Source organism: Eleginops maclovinus, chromosome 7 (assembly GCF_036324505.1).
Source record: "Eleginops maclovinus isolate JMC-PN-2008 ecotype Puerto Natales chromosome 7, JC_Emac_rtc_rv5, whole genome shotgun sequence".
Classification (NCBI taxonomy): Eukaryota; Metazoa; Chordata; class Actinopteri; order Perciformes; family Eleginopidae; genus Eleginops; species Eleginops maclovinus.
Genome location: NC_086355.1, coordinates 26,587,335 through 26,609,122, shown reverse-complemented (window position 1 = coordinate 26,609,122; position 21,788 = coordinate 26,587,335). Strand labels below are relative to the sequence as shown.

At 40.8% G+C, this 21,788-nt stretch overlaps 2 protein-coding genes across 5 annotated transcripts; both read right to left on the bottom strand.

The window, feature by feature from the left end:
* Nucleotides 1-1,783: 1,783 nt before the first annotated feature.
* On the bottom strand, nucleotides 1,784-8,503 carry mmadhcb (metabolism of cobalamin associated Db). Of its 4 annotated transcripts, none has more exons than XM_063887019.1 (8): nucleotides 8,451-8,503; nucleotides 8,051-8,102; nucleotides 6,417-6,549; nucleotides 5,790-6,007; nucleotides 4,813-4,912; nucleotides 4,400-4,530; nucleotides 3,473-3,559; nucleotides 1,784-2,482 (listed from the first exon to the last, which is right to left on the bottom strand). In XM_063887019.1, the coding sequence occupies exons 2-8, from the start codon at nucleotides 8,057-8,059 to the stop codon at nucleotides 2,288-2,290; spliced, it is 873 nt and encodes a 290-aa protein (XP_063743089.1). In that variant the 5' UTR covers nucleotides 8,060-8,102; nucleotides 8,451-8,503; the 3' UTR covers nucleotides 1,784-2,287. The 4 variants fall into 4 exon arrangements, with proteins under 4 accessions (XP_063743089.1, XP_063743087.1, XP_063743086.1 ...); XM_063887017.1 differs by having other exon boundaries at nucleotides 8,278-8,502; XM_063887016.1 differs by having other exon boundaries at nucleotides 8,185-8,479.
* Nucleotides 8,504-14,155: 5,652 nt separating this feature from the next.
* Nucleotides 14,156-21,765, bottom strand: nmi (N-myc (and STAT) interactor). Its single transcript, XM_063887623.1, has 9 exons — nucleotides 21,555-21,765; nucleotides 21,413-21,481; nucleotides 17,792-17,950; nucleotides 17,595-17,711; nucleotides 17,230-17,392; nucleotides 16,408-16,514; nucleotides 15,821-16,007; nucleotides 14,852-14,955; nucleotides 14,156-14,534 (listed from the first exon to the last, which is right to left on the bottom strand). Exons 1-9 carry the CDS (start codon nucleotides 21,576-21,578, stop codon nucleotides 14,343-14,345), a joined length of 1,122 nt encoding a protein of 373 aa, XP_063743693.1. The 5' UTR covers nucleotides 21,579-21,765; the 3' UTR covers nucleotides 14,156-14,342.
* Between the last annotated feature and the right edge of the window lie 23 nt (nucleotides 21,766-21,788).

Sequence of the window (21,788 nt, the reverse complement as noted above, 5' to 3'; positions counted from 1 at the left end):
ACAGTAATCCCCCCTTTCAGACCATAACCAAATAAATGTGTTCTTTAAACTCTCAGATCAAATGAGTGACACAAGGGAACCCAGCAAGCTGTATCAATTAAATCCTACTTACAGATGGAGACACATCCACCAGGGCGTTGACCTGATCTGATGAATAACATGTCACTATTTGACCAAAACCAATATGTTCCTACCAAGGATGATGTAAACATGGCCATTGATAATATCAATATGATATTTCATAGGGCAGCTATTACAGCTGAGAGTGCAAGACCATCAGAAAAGACCTGAGAAAAATAGCAAATGAAAAACATCGGAACCAAACAACCCAGCCTTACGCATTACATAAAATTACATTTTAAACAAATATAATGTACATTAAGGAACAAAAAAAAAAAGTATACCCACATGAAACTTGAAGATATTGAGAAAGCCATTGATCCAAATCAATTCTGGGATCTGTGGAACAACTTCAACACAAAACAACCACAAGCATTACTACCCATCCAAAACGGTGACATCTTGAGAGACCATTTTTGAAAGTTTGTACAGAGATATACCAATAAATCAAATCAATTTTTTTTTTTCAGCGTCAGAGCCGGCATGACACCAGCATAATCAATAAACTGCTTAAGAAAGCTGACTCAGTCATCGGCATCAAACTGGACAACTTTGAGGCTGTGGTGGAGAGGAGAACCCTGAACAAACTGTTGTCCATCATGGATAACCCCACCCACCCTCTCCACCTGCAGCTGGACAGACAGCGGAGCTCCTCCTCCAACAGACTGCTCCAGCTCCGCTGTCACAAGGACAGGTACAGGAGAACATTCCTGCCCACTGCAATAACACTTTACAATAATTCCCCTCTGGCTGGCAGACAACTCACTGCTCCATAGCCTCTCTGTAAACTGGACTTAACATGCACTCCTTCACACTTCACACTTAACATTGTACATTATATTATTATTGCATTTTTGTGCATTTATATATTTCAAACTTTTATTCATTTTCACTTTTTTTTTAGTTCTAATTATTTGTATTTGTTCTGGTTCTTTTTTGTATTTCGCTGCTGCAACGCAAACATTTCCCTGTTTGGGATAAATAAAGTACTTCTGATTCTGATTCTGAAAGAGGGTCTGACATCTCCAGCGCATCTGTCTGAGGGACTGATGAATCTCCCTCTGCAGAGTGTGTTCTCAGTCTTCGGCTCGAGGGAGCAGCATGTGGAGTGTTTGCACTCCGGTGCTGTGTGCTCACATACTGCAGGCACCATTCACCTTCTGTTTGGTTAGACTCACCCACTAATAAATGTATGCGCTTAGATGAACATCTCATCAAACCAAGCCTTTCAGAACCTGATGCTTTACTCGGACACTGGGACTTTTTTAAGGTTGTCTGAAGATTAGATTCATATATAACATGTCTGCCAGATGTGATGATTCCCACTTCATCTTGTCATGAAGTGGGTGTGTCCACGTAACCAAATGTGTCAGGTCATGGTGAGGTTTTCAGTTCTTGATTGTAAACTCTACCATTTACTTGCAGAGGAGATTTTGGTACACACTCATAAAACCTTTATGTATTGTTGATGCCTAAAAATATATATACACAATACCCAGTTCAAATATGTGGAGATACATCGTATTGAGGTATTTAGAGCATGGATTATGTATTACACCCATCTAAACAAATAGGTTTATTTTAAATAATTTTATGTCACTTACTAAAACTGTTTCAATAGAATTATAGGAGTTTTGGAAGGAAATAAAACAAGAGAAACTCCTTCTGGAGGGAACACATTTAAACCTTTGCAGACATTAGAAAAAAACTTACAGAGAGGGAACACCGCAAAAAAAAGAATTAGGCCTCTTTCAATTTTTAACTTTGTACATTGCAGGTACAATAAAAGTTCAATTTCAGGAATTATTAGCAGCGAGTCTTTGGCTTCCAAGAAACATCGAATGATAGTTGAGACAATAAAATCTCATTAGTAGTGAAGACAGGTTGAGAGTTGGTCAGTGATTTGATCCAACAAGCTCTTGTTCCGGAAACACTTTAATATGTCGACAGCAGCTTCTCATCCCAAGGGACTGTAATCTATAAATATGAATCAAAATCATCTGACGATTATACATAAATGTTGCACAGATTAAAACACAGGAGTCAGTTTAAGTTGTTTTTTTTGCTAAAATGATAAACTAAAGTAAAGAGTAAAGAAATCATCAAACAGTTCCTACACTGGATGTTTACAGAGTTTTAATGGCAGCCCAGTATGCCTGAATTGTGTTTAGCTGCCCTGCAATTTCTTCATAATAAGGCTGCTGGGTGGTGCGTCGGTGAATATTGTCCCCACAAAAACATGCGTCCCCCACAGAGAGTGTCGGATCACTCTGCAGCAGCCTAGGTCCTCGATCTGAAAGCCCAGGTGACGGTACCGGTCATCCGTCTCAAACAGTGTGTTGTTGGTGTACGAGCCAAAGAACTGAAGAGGAGCACACACATTTAACATAAAGTTACTTGAACCCAAAAAAAATGTGTATTTATTTTTGAACAGCTTCAGGGCAGTGATCTGCAAACCAAGTGGTTACCACATGCTTTCTCCCCCTTGTGAGGTATATATAGCACACTAATACCAAGCTACTTGAGCTAAAACTGTAGACTTATTCTTCCATGAACTGTCATGCTCAAAAGAGCTAACCTTTTTTCAAACACAACTACATTTCAAGTGTAATTTGAAGCAAGGATGAACAAAGAATTTCTTATTCAGATTCTTCCATTTTAAACTGATATTTCACATCAAAGATCCCATATTTCAACAATATATTTTAGGTCTCAGATATATTCAAACATGTCTGTGAAGTGTTTTGCAAAAAATACCAAACAGATCATGAATTATAGCATTCCATAAACCCCTCTGTTTAAGCTCTGTTCCTGAAGTGCTGATTCTGTGTCTGTAGCTTTAAATGCTAATGAGCTGCTGTTGGCCACGCCCCTTTGCGAAAGTGTCTTTGGCCTAAATACTGTTTAAGTTGCCTATTACCATAGCCTTATTATATTCGAAGAACTGAGAAGGACAAGTGGTCGGCCTCAGCCTACTGCTGCTCACAATACAACAGCCAGTTCACCTTCCGCTCCTGAGCCACACTAAGAAAAACGTGCAGACAGAACGAATCACCAGGCGCATAAACAAGAGTCAGTCGGCTAATGAATGTCAGAGAAGGCTGTGTGCCAATCACATGGTATTTCTTTTTATTTGAAGTATTGCAAAACTGCCCTGACGAACATGTGCATGCAGTAAGCATACATTTGGAACACGCTACTATACAATTTTGCAACTTTCTCATATATGCCCCATGCAAAGGATTGTGGGTCGGAATAGCCAGAATATCACGTCACCATGCATACATGTTAGGGTTAAGAATTCAGACTTGAAGAGATTTGGAACAGCATTCGTAAATCAGTGCTATCTTACCGCCAGGCCAGAGGACGGCTCGATAAAGTCAGCCCAGAATCCTTCTCTCTGCAGAGCGTAGCAGATCTCCTTCGCTCCTTCAACAAACTGCACAGTAGAAGAACAGCTTAGTCATTGACCACCCCCTTTCCAGCGAGGAGGTTCCAGGGCTAGTTTGTAGTCTGTTAGCTGAGCGGCAGTGGCTCAGTCTGTAGGGGCAAGCCTTGGGAACCAGAGAGTGGCTGGTTCAAGTCCCAGAACAAACCAAAGTTGGGGGTGTAGACTGACCATGGTGCCATTGAGCAAGGCACCAGACCCTTCACTGTTCCCCAGGTGCTGTATTATTATAAAGCTCCTGGTGCTAGGATGGATTAAATGCAGAGGTCAAATTTGTTGTCAATCCTCCTTTTCTAGCAGCTTATCGATATTTCTGACTGGTGCCGGTACCAATTTAGTACTGGTTCTCAATACCAATGGAAAATGGTGCTGTACACACTGTCTAGCCCCCTGAGAATAATCTGGTCCTGATATTGGGCTTTATAAAAAACATTTGATTCACTGATAGGGATAATAGATATACTGTGGTTAGATCACTGAACACCAAATTGGAAAAGGGAAATCAAACCTAATATATCCATGTTTGGTTTTGCTCTTTAGTTTAGAATGTATCGGAGAAAACAGAACATAATCCAGTATATTCTTCAACACATGGCCCTTGTAGTCCAAGGTTAAAGCAGTTTCTGGCAATGTATACTCAGTAGGGTGTGTACTGTGTGATTACTGTGTGTATACTGAGTGTATAACCTGTGTGTATACTGATTGTGTATACTGAGTGTATACTGTGTGTATACTGAGTGTATACTGAGTGTATACTGAGTGTATACTGAGTAGCTACTGTGTGTACACCCCGCCCAACCATGTTCGGAAAGATATCAGGAAGGGGCTCACTTTGTTAAGGGTCTGCTCCCTTTCCTGTTCCACCTCTGCACTCCATGATGTCATATCGTTGTCGGTCTTCTGGGTCACTGTGACCACCATCATACCAGTGGATGGAGCCTCAGGAAACATGGACTGGAAATCTGTCCATCACATTATTAGGAAACATACACATATGACAGGAATGAATGACAGAAACACTCTTCTTATCAGCAATAAACACTTCTCTTGCTCTCAGGTGGATGTCAGCAAAACATTTAGAATTACAGAATCACTGTAACAGCTAAAACACATTCAAAGGAACTTAACTGTTTACTTCGGCCCACATAAAAACATGTTTTGTGCATTAATTTTTAATAATCATTCAAAAATAAATATGATTTAATAGATGCTGTGGATAGTTGTGTGAGGAGTCAATTATTTACCTTTTTTTAGTAGTTGAGGGCAGGACTGTATCGCACACTCCAGACTGGAACTGTCGAAGTACTGCTCTGCTCTACCTACACCAGCTGTGTCCTCTTTGTCCTGACACACACACACACACACACACACACACACACACACACACACACACACACACACACACACACACACACACACACACACACACACACACACACACACACACACACACACACACACACACACACACACACACACACACACACACACACACACACACACACACACACACACACACACACACACACACACACACACACTAGGCTGTGTGGTCCATTGTTGTATTGTTTTCCTAACGTGCTTTTCCCTTCCCATGCACTGATTCACTTAAGCTGAACAGTCATCAGAATTATTCATTTTGTCGACAGGCTCCATCTCTTCATGTTGGATCGAGACTGTCGACAGAGGGTAACAGAAAGGCTGATGGACTCTCCCCGACAGCTCGAAATTGACCACCTGCGACGGCCCACTGAGTGTTGTGTCTTCTATCTAGTGTACCACTTGATGTCATTTTCACAAATTGTAATTAAACGTTCATCCATTCAATATCACTTATTCAGCTTATCCACTTAAGTTTTGCACTAGGACCTTCTTTAAGATGAAGTAGTTTGCTATTCTGGTGTATCTTTAGCATACAAAAATAAAGCCTGAATCGAAAACCTTCAAATATATATATCTATATGGATTTTGCACAGCAAGCTTCTTTCTTTAAAACCTTGTATATAGACACAAGGTAAATAGAGTATGTGTGAGTAACATGAACCCTTTTATTATTAAACAAAATAATCATTTGGGCTTTTTTTCCTAGGTTTTATTGAACAAGAGAGTTGTCTTGAGCAGTGATCCATTGTGTTTGACACAGCGACACATCATAATGGTCGAGTAATAAGTAATGTAGAGAGCAGAGAGAGAGTTCTAATGTTAGCAATAATACACTTACAGAGAAGTCTCCGATGAATTGGGCCAGAATGAAGTCATGTCTCTCACTGCTGGACGTGGACGACAGCACGTCAGGGACCACCCTGTGTGCCAGGCTCTTCCTCTGCTCCGATAAGCCTTCCAGCTGGCAGACAAAGCCAACGTTACCAGGCAGCAGAAAGCGCTGGTCCTGGGGCCCAAATGGCCCCATGCTCTCATCAGGCCACACTGTCTGCAGTCCTTTAGCATGGATGCACATTAAGAGGAAAACATTATTGAAAAATAATATAGCAAATGTTCTCACGCATTACAACACTTGATTGAATAATCGATTGTTTGGTCAGTTTGGATAGTTACAAAAAGCATCCATCTGTGCTGCTGTCATTTTAAGTTGCGTTGCTGTCGCTGCAGTTTGCAATACGATCTTTTTCAAATCAATTAAATCATTTTCAAATCTAAATTCTCAGTCACATTGTCGACTTATTTAGTAAGCAGCTGTCATATAAGGGGGATAATGTGCAGCGAGCACAGGAAGAGACATCACAGCAGCCTTTCATAGATTTGTTTCAAACATTCATGTTACCACTCAAACCACAAGGAAATATGCTATAGTATGCAGTAAATAGTGCAACACAAACACAAACAATACCCATGTCGGGGGGATGGATGGCTACATCAGAGCCCGAGGATCCCGCAGCAGAGGAGGCTCTGGCTGCACACACACGGTGCACCAACACATGGAGCCCTGGCAGGTACGAGACCAGCCGCGCTCTGCACAGCACCTGAACACAACACATGCACAGCTGGATGATCATTTGGATCATTGATTTCATGGTAAATTATGTAGAGAGGTGTTTCTTTAATATAGCCTATCCTCAGTGATATAAATGCAATGGAAAGAATCAAGTTTCAACCAGTTCACCCGCACTACACGTTTGAGCTTACCAGGTCTGTCCATAGGCTTCCCCTGCCACTCGACCCAACTCACCACCAGATGGTGATCAGCTGACCACTCCGCTCCTCTCTTCACCCGAGTGTCCAAAACATGCGGCCTCAGGTCCGATAACAAAACCGATCATGGACCTTCTGCCTAGGGTGCTCTGGTACCACGTACACTTATGAGCATCCTTATGTTCGAACATGGTGTTTGTTATGGCCAATCCATTACTAGCACAGAAGTCCAGCAACAAACCACCACTCCGGTTCAGATCGGGGGCGCCGTTCCTCCCAATCACGCCCCTCCAAGTGTCTCCGTCATTGCCAACGTGTGCGTTGAAGTCTTCCAGCAAGACTAAGGAGTCCCCTTCAGGAGCCCCATACAGGACTTCTTTCAGGGTCTCCAAGAAGGCTGAATACTCTGAACTGCTGTTTGGTGCATAAGCACACACAACAATCAGAGTTTTCCCCCCATATCCCAGGTGTAGGGAGGCGACCCTCTCGTCCACTGGGGTAAACTCCAACAAAGCGGCACTCATCAACCGGCGGCTTGTGAGTATCCCCACACCCGCTCGGCGCCTCACACCTTGGGCAACTCCAGAGAAGAACAGAGTCCAACCCCTATCAAGAAGTAAGGTTCCAGAGCCGATGCTGTGCGTAGAGGTGAGCCCACCAGATCCAACTGGTAGTGCTCCACCTCCCGCACAAGGTCCGGCTCCTTCCCCTCCAGAGAGGTGACATTCCACGTCCCCCGGTCTGGTCCGTCGAGACCCTCTGCTTTCACTGCCACCCTTCTGGCAGCACACCCGACCCCATCGCTGTTTCCCGTAGGTGGTGGGCCCGCGGGACGGGGAAGCAGAGGTGTTGCCAACGTTGCTTATTCGGGCTGTGCCCGGCTGGGCTCCGTGGCTCCAGAAGGGGACCCCAGGCTTCCTCCGGGCCGGGTATCCTCGCTTTCAAGTATGTTTTCCATGAGGTCTTTTGAACCAATCTTAGTCTGGCCCCTTACCTGAGACCAATTTGCCATGGGAGACCCTACCAGGAACACAATGTTCCAGAGAACACAGCACCCAGGTTCATCGGGGCACACAAACCTCTCCACCACGATAAGGTGCTGGTTCTCAGAAAGGAGAACCAGCACCATATCAACATTAGAAACTAATATCTACTACCTTTTTATGAAGGTAATCTGGTGTTTTAGAGGTGTGTCTTTACATTTAAAGACATTAGGGGGTTAACATTAAATAAATGCTTGTGATCATGGCATTAAAAATAAATACAGTAACTTACGCTTCATCATTCACACGCAAAAATATACTTCCGTAACCTCTGCAGAGACACACTTACCCGGGCCATCCTGGGCTGCCTGTGTTCCTGCAGTGTTGTGGCGATAACGTTTCTGTGGGGGGGGGACAATGTTAGAACATGAACGAAGACAGAGAAAGAACGTGTTCTCCACAAAGTCTGACTGTTCTACCTACAGGGATGAGCATGTATCTGTCCTCCAGCAGAACTCACCGACACTTAAACTAACGTCACCACTCTGTTTGTAGCTGAGCTCTAAAGTAACTCACATTACAGTTGGGTGTAGATGGCTGCGTTACTGAGGCTCACGCTGCATCCTGAGGCGGAACAAGGACTCACAGAGACCTTAAACTTCTATCCAGTGATATGTGTGCAACCGTACCGGCGTTTATACAGAGCGAATTTATTCAAAGCTACAACGAGCTACATCCATCTTATTCACCTTGAAGTCGCGCACGCGCTGTAGTGAGGGAGGCTTGTCTTCTTCTTTTAGTATAATTGGCAGTTCGCAACCAACGATTTAGTGCATTACCGCCAACTACTGGACTTGAAAATAAATAGAAAATAAGGTGAATATAAAATTGAACCGCCATCTATCTCCATTTTAGACGTAGCTCTAAATAATCACACACCAGCATAAAGTTTTTCATCCGTCTAACCTGACTGCTGTAAGATGTCTTCCTGTGTAACTTAGGTCTTACTATATAGTGATTTAGCATAGCTTTTACTACTGATGTGTTTGTTGATAAACGTTAATTTTAGTATCCGTCCATGATTTAACTATTTTAAATTATTTAAACAGCCCTGTTTCACCCCTGTCGTTTAACAATGCATTTCTATTGGCTCTTACCCCCTCCTCATCTGTTCCCAGTAGCCCCATAATATTGTTCCACATTTGCTTTAACTCCACAGTACCTACACTCTTTACTGTCACTTTTCCCACAATAAAATAATAATAATAATAATAATAATAACAACACATCTATTGTCCATACTTTATAAATTGTAAACGCCAATTCTCATAAAGAAGAAATGAGAGCTTCAAGATGCATACATTCACACCACTTATCCACTGTGGGGCAGTTGGGGGATCCTCCCACACCTCTTTCATTGTCCCTTAGAGTGGCAATAGAACTGTGATACTAATAACACGAGTAGAAGTTTTGATGTATGCTGATGTGCATACAGTACACATAGCATAGTCTTTAAAATAATATTCAATGCAGCTCCCCTTTCCTTGAAATAAAAAATGTCCAGCTTTGAAATCACATGCAGAACTACAAAGTCCACCACTGGGGAGTGCAGAATCCCTTAAAGAGGATCTACAGTTGGTCAGTCCTCTTTCTTATACAAAGCGATAAAAGAATGGAACAATATTGAATGAACTGAAAGCTAACGCTGATTTCTTCTGCTTCTCCAGATCAAGAAATGGATTGTAAATAAGCAAGCACGTATCGTTTGTACTATTTTATTTAAATTATTTAGTATCTAGACTTTTATTTTGAAGACAGAAATGTACATTTTATGTGAAGTGTATTAGTTTTAGTGTGCATATATGAAAATTGTTGTGATGTCCTATGTGTTAATGTTATTGTTGAATTGTTTGTGCTGTATTCTGTGCCAAGGGGTTGCAGATGAAAATTAGCAGCTGCTATAATCTGGTACAAAGCATTTTATCTCTTTGAGATTTAAGTTCTTTATGTACAGTACATGGTCTATGACAACTTAACCAATAAACTAAACTAACTAATTTTAGTGAGTCTTTGCTTATAAGTATTTTTTCCATTGCAGGGATTGTACCACAGAATTCAAATTGTTTGAGACTGTATATATTGTAGCTGTGTAACTGTACTGAATTTAGCTGAACCATGGAGATGGAGGCCAAGCACTATTTCTAGGAAAAATCAGAGATGTGGATTAATCTAATTGAGAGTGAAGCTGCCCATCCAAGGTTTTGAAATAGACTTTACAATTGACACTCGGGCAGATACAAGTGTCATATCACTAGAGACTTTTAATCAGCTAAGAAATAAGCCACGGCTGAGAAAACAAATGACTTAACTAGACGGCCCAGGTGATAAACTGAACGTTATGGGCCATTATACTGCTACTACTGTAAGATAGGGGAGGCGTTTCAGATTCAAAGTGTATGTCATAAGTGTTGAACACATCGCAGTTGAAAGCAAACAAATATTGGTAAGCTAAAGATAAAGATAATCAAAATCACCCTAAATAGAATGCTTTAGCATACTTGAGTACAACCAGGCGTGTGTCAGTGCCTTTGACCCTAAAGTGGAAAGGAAATTGACCGCATGGTAGCCATTGGAGTGATGCAGCCCTATAAAGAGCCAACAGAGTGGTTTGCTCCAATAGTTGCTATTACCTAGAAAAACATAGAGCAGCCACAAGGTTTTTGTTGACTAGAAAAAGCTGAAAATGGCTGTGAAAAGAGAGGAATATGTCCTGCAAGCCATAGTTGACATCTTACCCAAGCTTGCAGGTGCAAAGGTGTTTTCTCTTTTGAATACCGCAAGTGGTTTCTGGCAGATACTTCTAGATAGCGAGAGTGTCAATCTGACAACATATATCACTCCCTTTGGTAAAGTAAAACATGTGATCACATTATTAAAATCAACCAATAAAACTTACATTTTAGGTGAGTTTTCAGTGACAGTTTCTATCGGAACATGGTTTAGCATAACCGGTATTGTCCTCTGACTATATATCCTGTACCTTGTAAGTCTAATTTGAGTTCAGACATTGGAAATTCCAAATCAAGTCTTGACCCTGTCTCGTCTCCTATCAGTAACTGCTGTTACTGCTGTCTATGCATATCATCGAGGTGTTCACCACTATGCACTGAAACGATAATATTTTGCTAGATAAAACAGATGTCCTTCCTAAAATATCTGCCAGTCTCTTTTTAACAGACTTCCATTTCCCACTGATGTGCTTAAACATAGACAAGATATCACCTAACCGTACTCCTCTGTCAATGGTGGAACGGAGTTCTCTCCATGTTTATTTTTGTTGAGTGACTTTCCTACGAGCAGCTGTCCTTTTTCTTTGATACTATTACTGTACAATATCTAAATGCATCGTTTTCACTCTTCAAAATCTCTGCTGCATTCCTGATTCCACCATGGCACCAGTTTCTTCATAGCCTTGGTTGTTCTTATAGGAATACTCATATCTGCCGCATGTTGCTTAGCTTGATTTGGGAATTCCTCTATTCTTCTTCCTGACGCTGGCAAGTGTGCTGACTCCTCAAAACATATCCCAACTTCTCCCAGTCAGCTTTAGGAAGCCCCCTGGTTATCAAACATTTTTTTTGTATGTTGACATTTGTATTAACCATAGTCAGTATTGGGTATTCATCACATCCATGGTATATGTATTAATGACCGACCACCAACATGCATTAACTATGCTATTTAACGTGAATGTAAGATCAAAACACAAAACCTTCCCTCTCACATCTAATCTTAACCATCATTAAAGCAGACCGATGATCTTTCCTCCAGCAATTCTTCCATTATTTCTGTGATGGCCACCCCATAGGTTGTGAACTTTGAAATCTCCACAACATAGATTTTTATATGGATCATAAAAAATGATTATACACAATTTTCCTTATTTCCTTAGGTTACACATTAACTATGATACATTCCATATAATCAGGGGACTGAACCATATCCCAACCCATCTTTTAGAAGGAGGTTTCTTCTTTTTGGTTGTTAATTCTGTTGTGTCTTGTACAATGTCATTATCCGTGTTTCGTATCTGTCATGTCTTTGTGTTGTGTGTTTTATTTTGAAATGTTTCCCCCACTTGTGTCATGTTAAGATTCACTTCCTGTATTATACATATAAAGAATGAATTCACTGGGTGGATATTTCTCCATCATATTGTGTTCATAGGAAGAGAAGGGAAACACAATTACTGCTCAGTGAAAGCTGTTCCTCCCAGCTGCTACTATACTGTCATTACCAAGAAGGCCACATCTGACTCAAGGAAGCATTGACAGGTAAATGAGTTGTTGGTGATACTAAACATAGAACACAAAGTAAGGACATTTCTGTTTGGTAGAGTATTTCTTTGTTGTAACAATGCTTCTTGGCAATATTCTTATAGTGTTGGAAAGCCAGATTTTCTCATGTAAATGGTGCCTCATTTTTGAGGAAAATGCATTTGTGGGATGAGCAGCAGAGCTGAGTATGTGGGTAGCGCCCATGAAAAAAATGCCAAATCTTTTTGCTGTTGACTCTTGTTTGGTTGATTGGAGGATTGACTCCAATGTGCAAACCTTGACTGCAAATCAGTAAAAGACTGCCCCAAGTGCTGACAGGATGAGGAAACAGTCTTGTTGGGGTTCTGTCTCCTTTGGACGCCCACTTCACGGCATACAATACATTATTGGAGCAGACGCCAACTGACCCCTGTAGAAGGGCACATGCTCACCTGCAGTTTGGCATTGTCAGAGGAGATTTGGCATATTTTTCATGGGTGCAACCCACATACTCAGCTCTGCTGATCACCCCACAAATGCATTTCCCTCACAAATGTGGGATAATTTAAAAAGGAGAATAACAGGCATTCCAACGGTATTAGATTCATTGCCAAGAAGCATTGTTACAACAAAGAAATAAGCTACCAAACACAAATTATTTTCCTTACTTTTTGTGCTATGTTTATTTTGCGGTCCAATACATGCTCGGCATACTTCCTGAATTAGCATTATGTTTTTTACACTATTTGATTAATTTGCACTTGTCATTTTTGAGCAGTTGACCACCTATTAAAAAATAAAAATAGTGTGGATGAGCTTAATCCACTGCATGAGTTAATTTTAAATTTTAAATGTTCTGTGGTCATGTGTTTCTGTAACATCCCGTCATGTCTCTTGATTTATTCATGTCATGTATAGTTAGTAAATCAGGTTCCTTTTATATGCTTCATGTTTAGTTCATAGTCTGGTTAGAATTATGTTTAGTCAAGTATCTCTGTTCACCGTGTCTTGTCCTGTCATTGCACTTTCTGTTTTATTTTGTACTTACCTTTCCCTCTCATTTCAGATACTTCCTGCCCTTGTGTGTCTACCTAACAATGTGATTGTCAGCCCCTCCCTTGATTGTTGCCGCCTGTTTCTCATTACCTCTTGTATATATAGTCCTTTTCCAAATAGTTTATTTAGTTCTCAAGTTTACAGTTCGCTTTTTTACGTTCATCCTCTTATAAATGATTTTTTTACTTTGCCTTATCACAAATAAAGACCTTTTTTGAACTTTAAAACTTTCTTTTGAGTCGCGCATTTGAGTCCAAGTGTCTGTGTCACGTTCTGAACGGTTTCATTGTTGGTCTGAATATGCTTCAGAGAAGAAAAGACTCTTTTTATTTGCCACAAATACCAGTCTACATGCAGACTAGGCCTTACGGCCGGTACACACGTTTCCGTTCCGTTAACACTTGATGGACCTCCCCATTCGCTTTGTCTGGGGTGACGTCAAGCGTCGCCAAACTGCATTGTGGTTCCGTTGCGTCGCGTCGGCTCCGTTGCTCGCCTCGAAAGTTGAGAAAAGTTGAACTTTTCAAGCGTTGACGGAAGTGCCAGCCAGTCAAATCGCGTGGCTGTAAAAATGCCGGGAGAGCCATAGCTCGACTCATTTTCTTATTTACCAAGAAATGGAGGAAAAAATGATAATAACTGTAGGGAATCAACCGGTTTTGTAAGACCACAAACAGGAGGAACCAGGCATGGAGGGAGCTGGCAGAGACAGTGGGTGAAACTGGTGTGTATTTGCCTGTTTGGGGAGTTTATATCCAGCGTACTTCGTTTTAACATTGAATGGACAGCTAGCAGGAATATCCAGTATATTAAGCTAGCATGGCATGTTGCATAAAATAGCGCCATAGACATTAATGCCATAAATCATCATATAAATCCATATAATAATATGGAATAATTGAGCTCTAGAAAGTGGGATTTTTGTTTTGAGTGTCCAGAGCCAGGCAGGAGTTTAATGTGAGTGGTTGCCGGTCACGTTAACCCCAAGCGCCAGATATGCCCTCCGGCAAGCGTTGACGGAACGGAACCGTGTGTATGTTGCGTTACTGTAACACAATCTCAACACCCTTCACCATGTGATATTAATGTATGATATGATATGATTTATTATGAAGTGCATACCCTCTATTGAATGCACAGAGATTCATTCACAACATCTGTTCATCTTATTCTCAGCAGGAAAACCATAATCAATCATTTTACAAATATGATTTTTTGATTCCAAACAATCTTAAAAACAGACGTGTGCAAATGTTGCAAATGTAGGAGTTACATTTGGTCCTCACAGAAGAAGGCCTGCAGAGCCTTGCCCCCCGAGAGGTATCTGATGCTCTCTATCTCCCCGCCGTAGTTACTGGGCTTCTGGAAGTGGATCTCCAGGTGGTCCTGCAGGTCCTCCTCCTCTTCCTTGTCCTCAATGTCCTCGAGTAGGACAGTTCGCTTGGGAGAGCCACAAAAGGTCTAAAGGAAGCACCAACATCAGTTTGTTCATCTTTTTCTCCATCAGTCAGGTGAGGAGATGCTTTACAGAAGTCCCACTGAATCCAAGCTAAACCTGGCTGTTATCTTTTATTTCATAAAATTAGATTTGGTACTAAAAGACTAAAGTACAATATTTCCCCAGACTTAAATATGAATCAGAAAAGACCTGAATAAAAAGTTATATGGTAGGTCAGTGGTAATAAAAATATTCCAGACACTTTTCAGAGGACAGATGCAGACATGATAGAGTGGAGGTGTAGAAAACACTGATGGAATATTCCATCAAACCTGCTCACCTGGAACCTGCGCAGCTGGTGACTGTAAACTGGTCCGACCTGCACGTTCACTTCAGAATCCACATCCAGTCGGTATGTCCCTCTCAGGGCCAGGCCATCAGCAACTACACACACACACACACACACACACACACACACACACACACACACACACACACACACACACACACACACACACAGGAGAAGATGATTCTAGGCTGTTACCCTAAGGTTAGGATGGCATGGTACATTTAATGAACAGGTTGGCTTCATGGTTTACCATAAAAGTATAAATGACTAAGAAAGAAAGAAGAAGAAGGAACCCTTAGTCGTCCCACAGAGGGGACATTTTACATTCTGAATTTGACCCATCCTAGTGTTAGGAGCAGTGGGCTGCCATATGCACAGCGCCCAGAGAGCAGTGTAGGGAACGGTGCCTTGCTCAGGGACACCTCGGTAGCACTTGGACTTTCCGGGACTTGAACTGGTGACCTTCCAGTTCCCATGCTAAGTCCCTATGGACTTTTGCCACCACAGACCTAACCTAACCCTAACCGCGATTACAGACTAAGCATAGCAAACAGTTGCTAAGGACTCTCAGATTAAGGGACCATGTGCACTCATATCAATCTATAGAAAGAAGTCCGGTGAAATTAACATCAATGGTGGCCAAAGAAACCACATTAGACTTACTCCTTTACAAAACACTGTGGAATACTTTCTGAATATTATTTGTTATCTCTATGGAGAGCACAGAACGTTGTATTTATTCCAGCTGACAGCGGTCACAAGGTTAAAGACACACAGAGCAGTGAGAGGTAAGAACACCCTCTCTCTCTTCAGGATTGTGAATATCCTGTGAGCCTTATCCTGCTTCATCATTTCTTTTTTAACTGTTTTTTACTCTTTTTGCTTAAATAATATGTTAACCAACTATTTTAATGAGATACTGTTTTTACTCAGATGGAAAATTAGGCAGCAGAGACTTACTTCTAGGGTGGAGAAAGGTGATTTGTCCTGACCCAGCGTTCTGGTCGTACTCCACCCTCTCCACCTCCCCCCCTCCCCTGCTTGGCCTACAGAAACTCAGCTCAAGGCGGTCCTTCATTCTGTCCTCTGGCATGGAAGTGGGGATGTTGTGAACATTGACCTCCTTTCTGGAAACATCGAGGAGGACCTACATTGACCACAGTTCAAAACTATTAAGGGAGTTTTTAATGGACACTGCAAAGAACACTTATCACTACATGTGTAAAGACCATCTGTGGTTTACACACACACAGTGATAACCAGGGTTGGGAGGGTTACTTCTAAAAAAATATAATCAGTAACCTATAAGTATTCAAATATAAAAGTAACGTAGCCTGATTACTTTCGGTTCGCTTTAAGATTACCTCAATATCAGATGCAATGCGAATAAAAACAAGATAAAAGAAATATCAATAAGATGTTTTAACTTGAGTGTATTGTGTCGACAACAGAACCATAGAAAAGTAAAAATCTTAGAATATTAAAAATAAAAGCCTAAGGCCTAAAGACTTTAGGTAATTTATGAGTGAGTGTGTTTATCAGTGTACCTCAAACTTCACAGCAGGATCCATAGTTATTCTTTTTGGTTTGACGTCCACGCTGCTGTGCTCACAGGACACGGAGCACTTTGGTATCTTCAGGATCTGACAGGCCACTGAGACAGAGACAGGTCCACAGTTAGTCTTGGGACTCATTGGCACACATAATTATCCAGTGAGGCCGTATTTTACTGATACAGTCCCACAATGTTTTGAAACCCATAACCAAAACAAAAGGGTGTTTTGTTTTTATCCTGAAGAAGCAATTGAAGATGGCAAGGTACAGTGTGTGAGGTGGTGTTCAGATAGAGCATCTGCGAAATGTCCTGCTCACACAGAGTGCCAACACAGTGTGTTTATAGCTTTGTTTGTACTACAGTATAATGCTCAACGTAGGTGACTGTAGGAGGTTTAAAATAAATGATTGATTGCAATATTACTACTGTTTATTTACTTTATTTCTTCTTCAACTACTTGTTCCGCTTTGCGTTAAGGGGTGCAACTGAACATTTTTGTGATTAACAATTCATTTGAAGATTATTTTCTCAATTCATAATTTTTCTAAAATATCCATCCCATTTTTTAAGTCTAATGTGAAGTCTTTAACTGTCAAAGAAATCAATTTAATCTGATTTTAACCAAAAACAATCTCTAGCTGCTAACTATATGTGAGAGGCAGAGAACAAGCATTTATCCTAGTGGATTCAAGGATGAAGCTCTAGTTTCCCAGTGGTTGAGTTACAGTTTTGTGTACACATATACTTCAGATGAACTCTTCAACGTTTATTTTATTTATTAAAATGAAAAGTGAGAGAGCTCAGCCGCATGTACCTTTCTCTTCCTCGAAGGTGATGAGGGCCTGTCCTCCCTGCAGACGCACAGAGGCTCTCTGGCTAATGAGGAACCGTCCTCTGATTGGCTCACTGCCATCCCCTATTTGCTCTTGATACTGACTCCGGAAGTTCACATCTGTGTCTGGAATCTGGGCGTAGATCTGGACAGGTGGGGAAACATGATACTCAGAGTTGCATAACTTAAACCAAATGAATGTATTATCATTGTTTGACTTTCATTTATGAAAATCTCAACCTATTATTATATTATTAAGATGTATTGTATTGGTAGTAATCAATACGCTGAAATCGATGCAGTGTCAGGTGGGTGTAGTCAGGTCTGTTGACTGTATTCATTCCCACCTTAAATTTGTGTTTCAGTTTGGTGGTTTCGGCCCTCTTGGCCTCCAGCTCAGTTTGGCATCTCTTCAGTTTGTCCAGCAAAGCCTGTCTGCGGTTACCAAGATTCAGGATTTCATCCTATGTGAATAAATCAAGTGAAAATTGAGGTCCTTGTTTTTTTGTCGTTTGCCAGATCTTTCCCACAGCCTGTACTGTACCTCGACTGCTCTCATGCTTTGAGTGAATTCCTTATCACAATCCTTTTCTCTTTCCGCACAATCCAAACACTCCTTCATGGCCGTGCCTTTGGCTTCCTCTTCATTCAGTTTTTCCAAGAGCAACCTGGCTTTCACATCATCAGCTTTCTCTGCTTTAGTCTAGAAGACACAGAGGACAGTTTGCTGTTTGTTACAGGAGGAAGCAGTTATTCTTAGATGACAAGCTGTATTTAGTTTTTAAAGAGGGTTTTCAGTTGATAACAAACTAAATGAAAAAAAATTGCGGTGGCGAGCAGTGACTTTTATACCTAGGCACTCTGCTCTCGTCGAAAAAAAATAAAGCCTCCAGCCTTAAGACGCTAGTCGAGCCTTATCAATGCAACGCAGAGAGAAAGAGTTTTTACAGAAAAACGACTTGTTTATTAAACAAAATGTTTTATTTAAAAATAACAAATAATCATATCATCATAAAAGCTGAAGCACATGCGTACTTCAGCGGAATATTGAAACAACAGCCCGGGGTGCAAAACGCATGAATGACTTGCCCCCCTCTATCACCCATAACTACACCTTTCATATGAACACCTATCGTGACAAGCCGACTACAGCCAGGCAACAATGAACAGCGATCCTTGCGTTTGGAACACAACACAAACAGAAAATGTTGGTCAAACTAGCACGGCGGCTAATTATGGTTATAGGCAAAATTAATCAAGGCGGCACGGCAGCCTACATTGAAAATAACTTTGGCCTACACTTGTTGATCAAATTACTTAAACAGAAAGTCCACCCTCCTGTCCTTTTGGAGGAAGTAGTTGATGGCAGGGTAATGCAGCTGATCCTTTGCTTTTAAAGACTTCAGCAATTCCTTCTCGATAGAAATGAAGGCTTATATACTTTCCCCCTAGATTGAAAGTGGGCAGATAATAAAGCCCACCCATTTAGAGGGAATATATGATTGGTCAGTTTTACTGTCGCTGACATTACTCTCTCGTTGAGTTACTATAGCTGGACCACAATCAGCTCCTATCTTCTCAGTAACTCCAGAGAGGCCAAATGGGCTTCTTTCATTTAACTCCAACAGACACTGAATAGGCATGTTTGAAGGGTTTATTTCTTCAGGGTTTTTTTTTTTAATTCTTGGTTGTCCAATTATGAATAAATACAATCAAACCAAGTATTTAAGGAATAACTAATAAAAAATATTTCTTTTTTGAATATCTTAGGACCTCAGAGAGGTATTAGAAGGCCCTGATGGTTCCCCAATGCAAAATAACACATAAAGCATAAGAATTTAAACTGACATTCAAAGAGCAAAATCTCAGCTGAAGTCTCCAAAACTGAACACATTTTCAGCTCTGCAGCGAGTTTGCAATTAAACTTGGAACTTTTTGCAAGACACTGCACACAGTTCTCTAAGTAAGACAGTAATCTGACATATTCATTTGTTTGCCATTTCCAAAACACTACCATTAAAAATGCTACACACATGATTATGTGATGATGAACCAATTAACAAACACACATGCCTAATGACCATAAACACCAAACTGCTTTATTGATGACTCATCAATTAGGATGCAAGCACAAGAAAAAAGGCTACACGTTAGAACTGTTGATGAGGTAAACATTTTTAATAATTATTTTCCTTCAAAGTTTTCTTTCCTTTCAACGTATAACCTCAGTAGCAGTAGTAGTTCAGACCCAGGTCACCTGTCCTGTAAAATGAATATAGCCCCTCCTTTTGATCCATATTTCCGCTTTGACATGTTCCGCTGAACCATAGTACATATTTTGTTCTTTTCATAGAAAACATGCTAAATTGCAATATACAATGTACAGCTCCAGAAAAAAGTAAGAGACCACTTCAAATGTTTCTTAAATCTTTATGTATGGCAGCCATTCCAGTGTCTGTTGAATTCCAACACAGAGAAGAATTGTCAGTAGTTTAGAGAACACAATAAAAAATAATGAAAAACAATTTAACTCAAAGACACTTGTAAATAATAAAACAAGAGAAAATGATAATGCTGAAGTGGTCTCTAACTTTATTCTGCGGCTGTATATATAACAAAGAGTGTTCCAGTGTCAGCCACAGGTGAAAGAAACCTGTCAGTGTCTCTCTCAGACAATTCCTTCAGGCTAATAAGGAGGATTATAATGCTGTAATATTCATCATTAATTGTCTTAATAAGTCAGTTCACTTTTCCCTTTGAGCTGATAAAGACCCTTTTTGGTTGAATGATTGTATCCGTTTCATAATGTGGTCTCTACTTTTCTGTCTATTCCACTAGGCTCGGCCGATTAGCATGAGTACTTAAATAAACCATTAGACAGAGACAGGAGTTATTTTATCGTAGAAGCATTATGTTCCTTGTGCATATGCTATTGAATATATTAGCATTTACACAACAGACACAATAACTGCCAGTGGTCAAATAAGTACTCAGATATTTTACTAGTAGTAAAAACTGCAAAAACATCATTTTACAAGTAAATGTTATGCACTAAAAAGAAAAAGGTTTTGGCATCAAAATATACCAGTAAAAGTATTAGTTTGTGATAAAGAGTCAGTGTACATTCATATCAATCGTTTTTTTCCAGTTTGTTGCTGATGCTTTTCTGTTAACCTAAAAACAACAGCAATGTTTTTTTGTTATTATGTTTACCTTACTAAATGTTCAAATGATTATTGTGGTAAGGGGCAGGATGGAATTCTCAAAAATAATTTCAAAAATAAAATCCCCTTCCTGGTAAAGTTTGGATGGAGAGCAGCAGGGTGTTTACCTGATGAACAAACACATGCACATGAGTAAACACCATGTCTATACACTGTGTTAGAGGCATGGGAATCATCTCCAATGACAGAACGCATTCATATGCAATTTTATTCATCATTGGCCTTGGCATGTCTTGATAACCTGTTTGTGAAATCATAATTTACTTACTAAGATTATGATTGTTGGGGCTTTTGAACACTGGGAATTACTTAATAGTATTAATGTTTCAGGGAAAGTGGACATTATGAAACTCCTATCAAACCCAACGCTCAGTAATCACATTTTGTATATTGATGTTGCTGACAGTCAAACTCTCCCACTTACTGAATGATGTAATCCTCTGCATTTAAACTGCACTCAGTGTTTATTAATGGTGGTAACATAACCCGAGCGTGCATGGATGCGGCACGTCATAGGTGTCCTCCAGCACTTGAGCAATGATCAGCTCACCAGAGACATAATGCGCAGTATTGGATCCAGTTAATCCAGTTTTGTTCAGGAGCTGTATATCAGCCCATTGCTACAGGCCTACAGTGACAATAAGAAAGTCGTAAATGAAAGTGAAAGTAACTGGTTTTGTAGCCCTAAACTATTTTTGCGCAACAAATGTATTTGAAGCAGCAATATGCTAAGAAACACCAGACAGCTGTTACAGGAGGCCTGGTATCTCTCATAGTATCAGGAGAGTCAATGACATTTAACTCTATAAACTGGCCTATCTGTTCAGCCTGAACGCGAAAACACGTCGGATCAGATATGGTGCCTTCGCGGCCCCCGGAACGTAAGGCTCTGTTCACGGGACAGGGTTGAATGCTGTGGGCCTCAGTATTTTGCCTCTTACCTTCCAGGTCTCCAGCTCTTTCTTAGCCCCCTCCAGTTCTCCACCATCTTCTTCTAGGGAACTCACCATCTGACAATAAACAACAATACATTAGTCCGACAGTCTAACGAGCAAAGCCTTCGTATTCTTCAGTAATCCTTACCTTATTTATTGGGATATCAGCCATGACTTGAACACGAAAGTGTGTTAACAAATGAGATACGACACCACAAATGAGAGAGGTGAAATCTGCTCTGTGTGTGGGACAAAGAAACAGGGAAACCTCCTGAACAGAAAGTGAGAGTTAACTGGAGTGAAGTTGACGCAGCGCACTGTGAGTGGCTGCAGTGTTGAGGGGGGTGGGGCGGGGGTAGGTGGATGAGAGTGGGAACAGGGG